A 13,889-nucleotide genomic window follows, 5' to 3' on the forward strand; every position below is an offset into this window, starting at 1 on the left:
TCATGTCTTTACTGGGCAAGTTCCTTAATTAGATTATTAAATAAATTGGTTATGGCTTGTGAACATTCTCCAATTTTATTAGTAATTTCTCCAAAGTGCTAGAAGGAGGTCCTGAATAAAAGGAACATTCGTTTCACTGACAATAACCATATAATAAGGAATTTTGGGAAAGTGGTTTTTAAGAAATTAAATTATTCACCAGGAAAACAGTAATATTCCTATTAAACAGCTTGCCTCCTGAAACATAACTGTGCTAAAAAAAGCACATGGTATACTGCATTATTGCAAGAACTGTGCATGAGAGTGGGTGGCTGGAATAGATTTAAATATTATTAATAAATGTTAGCAAAATTAGAATATGTAGATGAATATAAATTTTCATAAATTTTGTAAATCAAAAATAACAGTAAAAAACTCCCACCCTCTCAAACTTTCCATGATTATGGAAACAATTTCACTTTTACTGTAAAATTGCATAACTGGGTATACTGAATCAGTATTTACCTTTCATTGTTTTCAACAATTAGATTTTTAAAAATCATTTTGTTCCTTGGCAGCAACAGGATCTGTGGTAAAACCGTGACTTAAATAAAATGGAGCTTTTTCTGGGCTTTGGCTGAGAACGCAGCACACGCATCACTCTTTGTAGTAGTAGGAGAAACTGAACTGTTAAAATTAGCAAGGATCAACCAGGTGGCCTCTGGTAAGGTTGTGGCAAAACCTGCATTAGAATTTGCATGGAATTTGCTGAACATATTCAGCCCCAGGACTTAATCAACACATACAGTACTTCTGCTGCTCAGTACCTCTAAATAATAATGGCCTTGATATTCCCAAACACTTTATTAAAGCCAATTATACAGTAGGTCTACGTAATATTGGGCGGCGTGGTGGCTCAGTAGTTAAGATGCCGGGTTTGTCAGCTGGAAAGCTGGCAGCGCAGGTTCGAGACCCAAGCGCCATTCGACTGGGTGAGCTCCCGTCCTCACCTCAGCACCTGCCAACCTAGCAGCTCGAAAGCAAACAAATGCGAGGAGATAAATAAGCACCACTATGGTGGGAAGATAACAGTGCTCCATGATGTCATGCTGGCCACATGACCTTGGAAAATGTCTTCCGACAGCATTGGCTCAATGATCTTGAAACAGAGATGAGCAGCGCTCCCTATAGTCAGCAACAACTAGCTGAGTAAAATCTGCAGGCATTCCTTTACCTTTTTTTACTTACAGAATATCAGTACAATGTAAATACAAAAGCAATACTTAGAATTTATGGGCATATTTTCATTATCATCATGCACTATAAACTAGCCCTAATCCAATATTTAAAATGCAGAAGCAAATTTGTACATTATAACCATCACGATTTACTTAAGCACTGTTTATTCAAAGGACCGGAACTTGACTAAGATCACACTACCTGTTAAAATCACAATATGGCTCCATGAAATTCATGAACTTACTAGCTGTTAAATTGATAGCTGCTTCAAATATATCGGAACTAACAAAATGGCTAACTTAAAAAAATTATTGAGAAGGCAACAATGGAATTAATCAGCAGTCAGGCAAACTTTTGATGTAGCTAAATGAGATGAGAAAAAGCCCAAAAGCTGAAATCAAATGTGACTATTCAGCCCTCAATTGCCAGAAGAAAACCTAAGTAAGGTCTCCTCTTCCAGGTAAGATTCAGACTGCCCTCATCTCTCTGTGCTACACACACACAAACAGCTAAGAAAGGGGAATGAACACCTATGCAGTCTGATTCTAGCATCAACTGACTACCAAATCCTACCACTCAAATGTTCTTCTAGGAGCAAATTCAAAGCTAGAAATGTGCAGCTTCATTTCCATTTCCTCCTGCCCTGCGAAGCTTTAAACAAGTCACAGCCAATTCAGAACTTGTATGATGGCATCTCATCTTGAAAGAGGAAGATCATGAAAAATAGACATGACAAGATATTGAAGTGCAATGAAATAATCCAAGCAGAAACAGAAGCTTAACAGGTTTTTTTTCTTCATGGGTTCTTTGAAGGGTCTCAAAAACAAGGCATTTTGCCCAGAGTTAAAATCTGTCATTACGTTATCAGGTATGAATTTTGAAAAACAATGCCCTACAAGCCAAATCAAGCCTTGGTCAAATTACAAATAGAACTGTCAGATCACACACAAAATGGGGAAGGAAAACTAGTCAAATAGCTGACACCATGCCAAATCTGATAACTTGGCATCTGAAGTGCTTTAAAGCTTCAAATAAAACACTCCGCTGACCAGCTCTTCATCTTGGTACCTAAATACACGGGGATTGAAACATCTGCTGGAACATTTTTCAGCCCAGCTAACTTGAATATTCAGACACGGCAATCTTTAAATTTGTAAGAAACAGCTACTGTAAGCAATGAAGATGAAAGGTTTTGTTTCCTTTTGTTTGCATTTTCTCCTAATGGAGAAGAGTTATTTATTTATTTGGTCTGTCAATTGCTGACAAGATAATAGGTATAAGTAAAAACATAGTTATGAATACATGGATACATTTAAGAAAAATATTGTCCACAAAACTTTCTGTAATGATTGCATTTATATCCAAACTTTCATGCAAGGTGTTCAAACTTGTGCCCATGGTCCCTTTTAATCTCAGTAACTGTATTAAACTAGAAAGCTTACACTAAGAGCGTGATTAGCACAAGGCCACCCAATAAATTTTCTTGCTAGGGGGAATTCAGCACTCCCAGTGCAAGCCCAACAGCTGAGCACCCAGCATTTTTTACTTAAATATGCGGAGCAGAGGGGCAATTTTATCTGGGAAAACAGCATGGAAGAGAGAGACATCTTGCCAATCTCAGTACTTCTCAGTGACTTCAGGTTCTGAGTTAGACTGTCTATACTTTTACCCCAAAAAAAAGAGAGACAAATGGGGTTGAACCCATCGAGCTTTCTAATTCCAAATCCTAATTATATACCATTTGCATATATAGAGAAATCTTGTTTTATTACACCTCCACTCTTACTAAATTAATTTATTTAGATCTCCAGGGTAGTACAATCAATTTTTAAATCACAGATAAAAGCAAAGCAAAGGGTCCCAGTAAGCTAAGATTTGCTTTCACTCTCTAAGCATGTCTCAGTCAAAACCAAATGTATTGTAGGAGTATGGCAGGGTTACCATACTGCAAAAAATCAACAGAAATTGTTCCAAGAGCTGAGATATTTATGTCTGTTCAGGATTAAGTCCACTGAAGTTAACCAAGTTTGTGTGCAGGTAGCTTGGGGGGGGTGCAGCTTTTAAGTCACAACAAATGAGCTGCTGTCAGTGAAAAATCTGGCTCAGCATTTCTCACCCTTGGCAATTTCCCAAGCCAGCATGGGGAATTCTGGGAGTTGAAGTCCACACTGATCCAGGCCACTGAAGTCTAGATAAACAGGAGAGCTCCAGATTCCACTGCTACCAACTTGAGGGACACCAGCAGCCAACACCCTTTAGCCTCCTCTCTCATATACTTGGTTATACAAATGGTCCCATCTTCTTAGCTTCCTACAAAGAGTTTCTAATATTCTGAAGAATCTCGGTCACATCCTCCATGCCTTTACCAACATCTGAATCAGCTTCTTTTCATCATTAAACTCTGTGTCGCTGCACAACTTTCTCTCTCCCAAGAAACTACAACGTATTTCTGAAATCCTGGTTTATTATCCTTTCTCACTAGCTAAATGCTGCAATAATACATTTGAGATTCCCCCCCTACAAAAAGATGCAGTTAAATTTTATAAACGCCTATATTGTCATTTTGCAGCCCTACTTTTTTTACATTTAATTTTTTGTTTACATTCTTAGGATACACAATTAACAAAATGATCTTTAAAGAGAGAAAAAATGGGGGGAGGGGAGGGAGAAGAACGGGGATGTCCCCATACTCTTGTATAAAAACAATCAGATACAAGTAAGAATAAAATATTTTATTCAATTTATAGAAGTGCTTATCTCACTTCTGGATAATGGATGCAGTTAAAAATATCACTAAAACAAAGGGAAGAAACCCCCACCCCCACCCCCCATAATCCAGTTTAATAGTAAAAGGGCTTTCTGAAAGACCAGCAGGGTTAGGGACACTTTAATGTTACATGGGGTGGGGGGCAAAGGGCAAAGGCAGCCACACACACACAGGCATGCTTCATGGACCCTCCTAGTTAACCTTTTAAAACAATATTTGGGACTGCCTCTTCTGCTGGACGTGATTTGGCAGGTAAAGATAGCTGGAGAGAGATGGGCCTATGAAGGGCTTTCTTAGAGGGCAACTAGCATTTTGAATTGTACCTGCAAGTCTACTGGGAGCCAGTGCAGCTTACAAAGCATGGGAAAATATGGGTGTACCAAGGCACACCCATACCAAGGCACACCCATAATTGCTTGTAGTGTAATATTCTGGGCCATGTTCTTCAGAGATGGCCCACAATAATACTTGTGGATGTAACACAAGAAGTGGCTGAACTCATAGCCCTAGAATACTCTCCAACCCCTTGGGATTATCAGAATGAACCTCATCTCAGGCAACACTGTGAGACTGTGCTTTAGTCAACCCCATAAGACCTACTTCAAAGCCAGAGTCCATCCTGGGCTGGTGGTGCAGTGGTTAGAATGCAGTTTAGATTAGATTAGATTAACAGAGTTGGAAGGGACCTTGTAGGTCATCCAGTCCAACCCCCCGCCCAAGCAGCAGATCCTAAACCATTTCTGACAAATGGCAATCCAATCTCTTCTTGAAAGTCTCCAGTGATGAAACTCCCACAACTTCTGAATGTAACTTCTGTTCCATGGATTGATTGTTCTCACTCTCAGAAAATTCCTCATTTCCAGGTTGAATCTCTCCTTGTTCAGCTTCCATCCATTCTTCCTTGTCTGGCCTTCGGGTGCCTTGGAAAATACAGTAGCTTGACCCCTTCCTCCTCTCTGTGGCAGCCCCTCAAATATTGGAAGACTGCAATCCTGTCTCCCGTGGTCCTTCTTTTCTCTAGACTAGCCAAGCCCAGTTCCTGCAACCGTTCATTGTATGTTTGAGGTTCCAGTCCCCTAATCATCCTGGTTGCTCTTCTCTGCACTTTTTCTAGTCTCAACACTGTTCGCTCCAGGAGTTTGATCCTGGCCGGCTCAAGGTTGACTCAGCCTTTCATCCTTCTGAGGTCGGTAAAATGAAGACCCAGATTATTTGGGGCAATATGCTGACTCTGTAAACTGCTTAGAAAGGGCTGTAAAACAATATGAAACAGTGTATAAGTCTAAGTGCTATTGCTATCCTGGAGCAAATCCAAGCAACTTACTCCAATAGATACATAATGTATTCCCAATGAGTCTCTGGCTCCCTTTCCAAGGAGAAACCAGGTCAATTGGAACAGGGCTGTTGGATACCTATTGCCAGATGCAATAAAGGCTGAAAAGCGGCAACCGATATCACCATAAGGGAGGCCTTAACAGCGGCTGACCTTGGGCTCAGCTGGCTTCACTCCTTCTAAGCATCTCAATCTATTTCCTCTCCCTCAGCCCCTTTGTCAACCAACAATCAAGTAAATCCCACCTCCCTGTGAGAGCGAGCAGCCCTGAAAAAAGGCAACCAGAAAGTGATCTGACCCTAATAATAGTCTACCCAACTCCAGATCATGTCGCCACTGTCCTGACAGGAAGACCAAGCCCAAACTTTCACCATCATTGTGCGTGATGCTCTCAAAGTCCTTGGCCTGGTCCATGAGTGACATGGGTAGCCATGAACACCTGCGCCACTTCCAACTCTACTAGAGGAGGCAGACTGAAGTCACCCTGGGGAACTCTGCTGCCACCCTGGAGTAGTGGAGCTCAGGTAGGCAGGTGTTATGCAGAAAGGAAGCAATTATAGCGGCAACAATCCCAACTGATCTCTTCAGCCCCATTTCACATCCAGCTATTAATAGGGCAGCATCTCTGAACACCACTCCAACTTCCTCATACTCCTGGTGCCATTTTGGGGGGGAAAACCCTCATTAATAAATAAAACAAATAGATAGTAATACTCATAATTTCAAAAATCTCAGTAGGGACAATTATAAATCAAAAGTTCTGTGGAATAAATTATTTTTCCATGTTTGTTATATGGTATTAAAGTGTTAACTAAACCTTGGAAGGAAACGATTCCAAAGTGAAGCGGCTGCTACAGAGAAATACCATCTCCATCCACCCCTGAAGCAGCTCAAATCAGAGACATTAAGCATCTCAGAACAGGCTTGCTCTCTCTGCAGAAAATGACGCTGACAACAGCACTTTATCGATCAAATAAAAGTAGGTATAGGAACAATAGACAAATCTTAAATAACAATTGAAACAATAAAATATACATAAGATCATGGGAGAATGCACCAAAATCTCACAGACAATGCAACCATCCCAAGGCTGTTGAAAAAAATACATTTTAAAGGATTTCCAGAAGGACAAGAGAGTCAAAGCTAATACACTTCAGAGGGAAATTATGTTCCTTAGATACACTACTCCAGCAGAAAAGGGTTTTCTCCTGGGTCATCCCATCAAATGGATTTTTTTTTAGCAAATGGGAGCTATAATATTCCACTCCTGCCGGAATGGATATGTGTAACCATAGAGGAGTCCTTCAAATAACCTGGCCTCAAGGCAGGTAGGGCTTTAAAGATAAAACAACAACTCCATTGTGGTGGACTGTGTGCCTGATCTTGGAGAAACAGGGAAAGATGCTGCCTAGGAAACAATTGGAGAAGAAAGAGGCAGAAGCCTCCAGTCACTTAGGCTGGAGAAAGAAATTAAGGATCGGGTGGTTAAAAGTGAAGTTCAGGCTTGCAAGATTGTGTTAATGTAGCCTTACAATAAAGTAGAATTCCTTAATCTGGTTCTGTTTCTGTCTGGGAGGCCTGACACCATGCATTGAACCAATCTGTAAGCAAACTGGAGACTGATGCAGATTGTGGGGCAGAGGCGCAACATGCCCCGTCCTAAAGGGGACACATAACTCCCCCAGCTACCATATTTGCACACGTGGAAGATTCCATTCGGTCAGATTCACTACTAGGCTTCCTCAACTAGCACACCAGCCATTTTTTCTGTTGGTTTCCCTTCTGTTGATGTGTTGAGGTAAGTTGTTGGTGACTTTGGTCTCAGGTACTCTCAGACAGTACCAGATTGTTTTAATAAAACTGCATTTATACACAGTTTGGTCATGGGCAAGTGGAGTGATGTAGTTCATTGAAAAACTTCCAGGACCTTGTTCAGGAGCAATCATGTGGTCTCTGGCTGCCTCTGAATTCCAAAATTTGACCGAGAACCCGATGGGACGGTCTACCAGATTGCTGAGAAAATCCACACAGCCCCGTCAGAATTCATCCACTTCCACACAGTGCCTAGTGTGGATCAATGTAATGAGTCACCTGTCTGGAAGCAGAAAGCCTCACTGGGACTAGGAAGTGACCGGTCTAAAGCAAAAGATTAATAGCAGTGCCCTTTGTTTTGAGATCAAAAGCCAGTTACTACGAGGTAAAACAAGTCAAGCCAGGGATTATCTGGGAAAAAGCAAATGAAGGCCAAAAACTGCCGGTCCTCCACAGATCTTGAAATCTGTAGTTGGAAGGATGGTAAATACCTGTCCAACAATACAAATCACATGGTCACAATGGGATCTTCTAGGGAGCAAAGTGGGCAGTTCACAATTAGAGACCCCCACATGTTCTCATACACCAACACCTCAAAAGTCAAAGAGAGTTTTTTTCCTGGGTCAAAGCCAACTTATTCCTGAGAATCATCCCACTCATCCACTTCTCACACAGAGACAGTTGCAGCTGCTAAAAGACCCAAAACACAAAAATAGAGCATCCTGTCTACACCACATAATAAATATATGGTTCTACGTACCAGGGCCACTTCACTTATCTCTGACCAAATTGTGTGTATTAGGTACATTATCTGGTACTGACCAAGAGTACCACAAGACCAAAGTCACCAGAAGTCCAACCTCCTAGAACCAAGCATGGGGTTGAAGAGCAGGAGGGGGTCAGCAACACATCCCTTGTAACATTCCTGTAAAATGGGAAGCCCAGTGCTCCCTTTTCCCACCATTTACAGTCTGGATGTGCTCGTTCATCTTCTGTGGTAGCAAGAAAGACATTGCCAGTTTCCAGGACCTCTTGTAGGACCCATGGAAGCTGTGAAACAGGTTCTGCAAAGTTGTCCTGCAGTCTGCCCTCATTCATTTTGTTCAAAATTTTTATGAACCCCGCTTCTTCCACACCCTGTCAGCAACAAAGTCATTACAGATGGTATGGAGAGATACTGTTGGACACATCATTGTCAACTTATTTCAAGCAGCTTAATTTGAGAGGAAACAATGGGCTTTCTTGATGATCTTGTCAGCACAATAACTAAGTAGAAATAAGCTTCACTTAAAACTAAATTATTCAGGTCATTCTAAGGTATTCCAAGCTCCCCAAATTTGGCACATTGAGAGTTAGTTTATTTGAAGATTTTTCTCCTAACGGGTGGGAGGGCAAGGGAGAATGGTTAGTGCTTCTGTTTTAGCAACTAAACTGATGCTAATAAAAACTCAATTTCTTATTTAAAGCTGAAATAAATTTTTGTAAGTCTTCTTTTAATCCTGAATATGCTTACTTACAAATCCATGAGAATATACAAGCGCCCACTATTCTCTTGGCCAAGATGCATTAATACAAATGAATGCAAAGTGATATCTTCTACTAAATGCCTTCAATAAATTAAAGTCAAAACAGAAGGGTTTTATGACTGCAGGCAAAGGTTCCCTAACCCTACCTTAATTACATAAGACTTTAGCAATCAAAGGTTACTTTGTTAAGTTATATATATATATATATTTCATTCTGGTTCTTACATTCATTCAAGATTTCCACCTCTTTTACTCAAATGGAATACTGTATCTGTATCATTTGTATGATTTCAACATTCATTCAATTTAAATTTCATTTTATGTTTAAGCTCTCAAGGTAGGCTCTCAGTTTAGACCAGGGATCTCCAACCTTGGCACCTTTAAGATCTGTGGACTTCAACTCTCAGAATTCCTCAGCCAGCCAATTCTGGGAATTGAAGTCCACAAGTCTTAAAGTTGCCAAGATTGGAGATCCCTGGTTTAGACAATGTTACTTGTAAAACAGAAAAACAAGTGGCTGGAGGCGGACAGTAAAATTACCCTTTCCCCTTATTGGAAAGTGACTGAGAGACTGAAGTCTGGAACAGGAGCTCCCCGCCTCAAGTTCCTCCTCCATCATTCTTCATCAGCAAACGTTTTATTGAGTTGTAAAATAAAATAAGATACAAAATACAAAAGTAAATAGGAAAGCAGTGGGGGAGGGGAAGGGGGGCAGGAAGAGAGGTGAGGAAGGGTTGGGAAAAAAGAAAAAGCATTGACTTCCAACTTCCTCTGTTGCAGTAGAATTAAAGCATTAACATCAAAGCACAACTTTTTGTGTTTTTTTTTTTTTCATAATAATATAAACCAGCCATTTCTATAAGCATCAACCAATCTAATCAGTCAAACCAAAACCAAAGTTTCACTCTTTCCCACTTCAGGCACAAAGTTCAAAAGCGGTTTCCATATGGGAACAAACACACAAAAAATATTCTTTTCTTTAATCAAAATAGTCAGTTTTGTTCCGTGAGCTTCTGCAGCCATTCGTCCCCGTGGTGTGAATCGAAGTGTCCCCCCTCTTTTGCTGCTTCTCCTCCATCCCTCCTCAACGGGGCTATCAGTATCAGCCCTGTTATCAGAGCTACAGGTAGTCCTTGACTTATGGCCACAATTGAGCTGAAACATTTTATTACGAAGTGAGGCAGTTGTTCAGTGAATTTTGCCCCATTTTACAACCTTTCTTGCCACCGTTAAGTGAATCACTACAATTGTCAAGTTAGTAACACGGTCGTTATATGAATCTGGTTTCCCCATCCACCTTGCTTGTCAGAAGGTTGCAAAAGGGGATCACATGATCTTGGGACACAGCAACGGTCGTAAGTAGGAACCAGTGGCCAAATGTCTGAATTTTGATCACCTGACCATGGAGATGCTGCAGTGGTCATTTAGTGTGAAAACAGTCATGTCGCTTTTTTTCAGTGCTGTTGAAAAAATGGTCAAATGGTCATTGAATGAACTGTTATAAGTCAAGGACTATCTGTACTAGCTATTTTACTATTTGGAAACTCTCTAAACTGCTACATTAATAGCTTTTTACAAATTAGACTGCTACTGTTGAAATACCTTTGATTAACTAGAACACCTATTGTAAATATTTATATAGGAACTCACAGCACTGAAATTATTTCATACAGTACAGCGTACACTTCATAAGCTATTTAGGCCCGGGATCAGGTTACTTATGGGATCGCTTCTCCCCAAGGCCATCTGCTTGCCTTTATGCTTCAATATATGGTGGACAAATTTTGGGTCTCTTCCTTGAAACCTCTTGGGACCTGGAAGGTGTGCTTTTTCCATAGAGGCACCTGTCCTTTGGAACTATTGTCCCCATCTCCCTTTCCTGCTCTGTTGCTTTTATCTTGGTTTGTTTCCTCTGTAAGCAGCCCAGAGTCCCATTGTTTGAGTTAGGGAGTCATATAAATTCTTTACATGTTATCTTCAACTTGGTTGGAAAAGAAAGACTTATCTAAAAACAATTAGTGCAGTGGAAAGTCTATTATTTTCAACAGGTGATTTACATGCAATCTTCTCAGCAGTGTTACAGAAAGAGATTGCCATTGTTTTGCTTATTTGTCAAGTTTAAAATGCTGCCCAGCTCTCTAAACTCTCCTCTTTCTTTAGGTTTCCAATCTAATTTAAAGGCTTGGTTTCCTGATTATCTCCCATGCAAGTACTAATCAGGTCTGATTCTTTCAAACTAAGCCAGGAGCTATCTGTTATAGGCACACTATTTAAGTCTGTCGGCCTTCAATACAGACACAACACTTGGCAACTGTCTGAAGAAGTCCTTGTAGTTTTCTTTGCAACATTTTTGGACATGGTGCCTCCTTTCTAACCCAGAGGCAGGAGGGACTACCCCCAATGTCATCCAGCTGACTTTGTGCCTAATGCAGAATCAGAACGGAGTCTCCTGGTTTCTACACTGGAGGCCTTTACCACTGCACCAATCTAGCTCTCTCCATTTAAACAATCTGAGTCCACACATTTCCCACTTCCTCTAATTTAGATTTCTGTATTTAACAACCTGTCTACTCAGCAGGCTGAAATACTGGACTGAGGTAGTACACAACATTCTGCAGCGCTACAGGAAACTGAAAATGGAAATAAGATTACCCAGCTCAAGTGTCTTCTGAAATAAAAATAACATATTTGACAATAACATACACCACCACAGGTTTCTGTGGGTTTGAAGTCCTGTTTGGCAAACTGCTCTGATGAAAGACCAACTAATTATAGAATGCATTTAATTGCCCCACTGTCAATACACCAGCCCTTGTTACCTCAACTCCTTGCACATGCTTTGAAAAACCACTACTGGCTCATTATACAGCCCAAGATGTTCCTATTAGGTCAACTTTATACAATACCCTAGTGCAAGGGTCTTCAAACGTGACAGGTTTAAGACTTTTGGACTTCAACTCCCAGAATTCCTGAACTAACATGACTGGAGGAGGAATTCTGGGAGTTGAAGTCTGCAAATCTTAAAGCTGTCAAGTTTGAGGACCCCTGCCCTGGTGTCTTTCATTTAAGTGCATTTGAAGCCTTAAAAGACCTTGGACACAATTTAGCCGAGCAATTGCTTTCCCTCATGACTTTTTCCCCCCAGTGAACAAGCACCGAAAAAGGATCTTTTCTACCAGAATCATCATCCCCTGGTTGACACACAATTGGAAGGCAGGTAAAGTAAGTACACACCGGTAGACAGGATCGCTTCTCCTGGATGTTCCCTCACTGCTCTTGCTTCCAACCTGTCCGCATGATACACCAACTATCCCCCCACCCCCACCACCTCTTCATCCAGCCTGGCCTGTTCGAAGCCCCACTTCGCTCCCCACGGGCACCGCCGCCCAAGTGGGTGGAACCAGGGCAGGGGCGCCCACGAACCGACTTCTCGGCTGGGACCGCCGGGACCAACTCGCGGGGCCCCAAGTTTCTTGGGTTTCCCACAGCAACGCCTGGAGCCCCGGCGGGAAGGCACGAAGCCTCCTCCTGGGCCTGGCGTGAGAGCCGGGGCCCCTTCGCCCCCCCAACCCAGCCCAGAGGGAGAGACGGGCGGGCTCGGCCCTCGCAGCCCCGGCGCCCTCACCTGCCCACTGTCTGGTTGGCCAGCTGCTTCATGCGGTTGAATTGCTTCTTCATGGTGGCGGCGGCGGCGGCGGCGTCGCTTCCCCCGCTATTCCCGCGCGCGACACCCGGCCCGCCTCGGCAGCGTAGCCCGCAGCGCCAGACCCGGCTTCCACCTCACGGCCCCACCGGAAGGCGCCGCGACTTCCGGCTGCCGGCGCGTCACAGCCCCGCCCTACCTGCCTGCTCCGGAGCATAGGGCGGCGCCCGGAAATGCCGTCAGGGCCATAGAGTGTCAGAGGGTATAAAGGCCCCGTCCGGCGCTTTTGGAGTCTAGAGCCGAGCTCTCCAACCTTGGCCAACTTTTAAGCCTGGAGGACTTCAACTCCCAGAATTCCCCAGCCAGCTTTGCTTAAAGTAGCCGAGATTGGAGACCCCTGCTCTAGCGCTAGGAAGGGAGAGAGGAGTAGCATGGCCTTCCACGGCCCGGGGGCTGCTTTTCTCGTGGGCGGGGGAGTTGCACTGCTGCACTCGTGAACGGGAAACCCGCCCAGCAGGTCGAGATGGCGGACGATATTGGCTGCCCAGCTAGATCTGATCGTCCGACTGTTTCTGACCGAGGGCCGGCCGCCCTTGCAGCATTGCAGATAGGGTAGCTTCTTAGGCGGGGGAAAGGGGGGGGGGGGTCACGTGGAGAAAGTTCTTCCCTGACCTGTCTCTTCTCCCCGACCCCCCTTAGCCAGTTAACCAACCAAATAATTATATTATTATATTATATTAATAATTAATAGTTATCCAAATAACGGATGCGAGAGGAGACAGGCTGGTTCTGCAAAGGCAGGTTGCACGGGACCTTTTCAGTGAACCATGGCGTGTTTATTTAGCAAATGTTTATAGGTGCCCACCTCGATGTGTAACCACAATACCAGTTAAAGCGGTATAAGCTTTAAAACTCTGGAATTTGAATAAAAATAAAAGCATATAGCAAGAAGTCTGTAGAGATTCTCAGTCATCCAGGTTCCAAAGATGCTTTTTCAAGAGACAACTGGACTTTGCATTTTTTTTATTTTGAAGACATTTCGGGTCTTCAAACTTGACAGCTTTAAGACTTGTGGACTTCAACTCCCAGAATTCCTCCTCCAGTCATGTTAGCTCAGGAATTCTGGAAGTTGAAGTCCACAAGTCTTAAACTTGCCAAGTTTGAAGATCCTTGTTTTAGAGGGTCGCTGAAGTACTTGGAGATTTATCTGTGTCCTCAGGGTCTCCTGAGAGGTGCAAATGGTTCCAATACTCTGCAATTTTTATCTGGAAATCCGTTCCTACTCCCACACCATGTTACAAAAAGATTGTGGGAAAATAACAGCCCCCTAACATCTGCAGTCACCCTGCAGGATGCCCATGGATCTACAAGATTGCTGGAAAAATATGTTTTACATGCTTTCCAGAAGGGTAGCAGGGATGGGCTGAGTGGGGATGAGGCGGGGAACCACGGCAGAAAAGGCAGATCTTACTCCTGCCAGATGGAATGACGGACAAGACGTGCAACGTCAGTCTCCTGTGGGACTTGATGACCCACCCTGCGGATCAGCCCATCAGCCGTGACCCTCAGCGAACCTTCATGTATAGTCTG

The 13,889-nt window shown here is 42.9% G+C and overlaps 1 protein-coding gene across 6 annotated transcripts in view; it reads right to left on the bottom strand.

The window, feature by feature from the left end:
* Positions 1-12,753, bottom strand: part of ARHGAP17 (Rho GTPase activating protein 17) — a 69,783-nt gene extending 57,030 nt beyond the window's left edge. For 3 of the 6 annotated variants that reach the window (XM_026704004.2, XM_087912577.1, XM_087912578.1), the window contains exon 1: positions 12,282-12,475. In XM_026704004.2, the coding sequence (XP_026559789.1) occupies positions 12,282-12,334 (53 nt within the window). In that variant the 5' untranslated portion in view covers positions 12,335-12,475. Of the gene's footprint in view, positions 1-12,281 lie in introns of all 6 variants that reach the window. The other 3 variants (XM_087912579.1, XM_026704003.2, XM_026704006.2) reach the window with 2 other exon arrangements.
* Between the last annotated feature and the right edge of the window lie 1,136 nt (positions 12,754-13,889).

The sequence above is a fragment of the Pseudonaja textilis genome, chromosome 14 (assembly GCF_049901715.1).
Source record: "Pseudonaja textilis isolate UNSWEBS1 chromosome 14, rPseTex1.2, whole genome shotgun sequence".
In the NCBI taxonomy this organism is placed as follows: domain Eukaryota; kingdom Metazoa; phylum Chordata; class Lepidosauria; order Squamata; family Elapidae; genus Pseudonaja; species Pseudonaja textilis.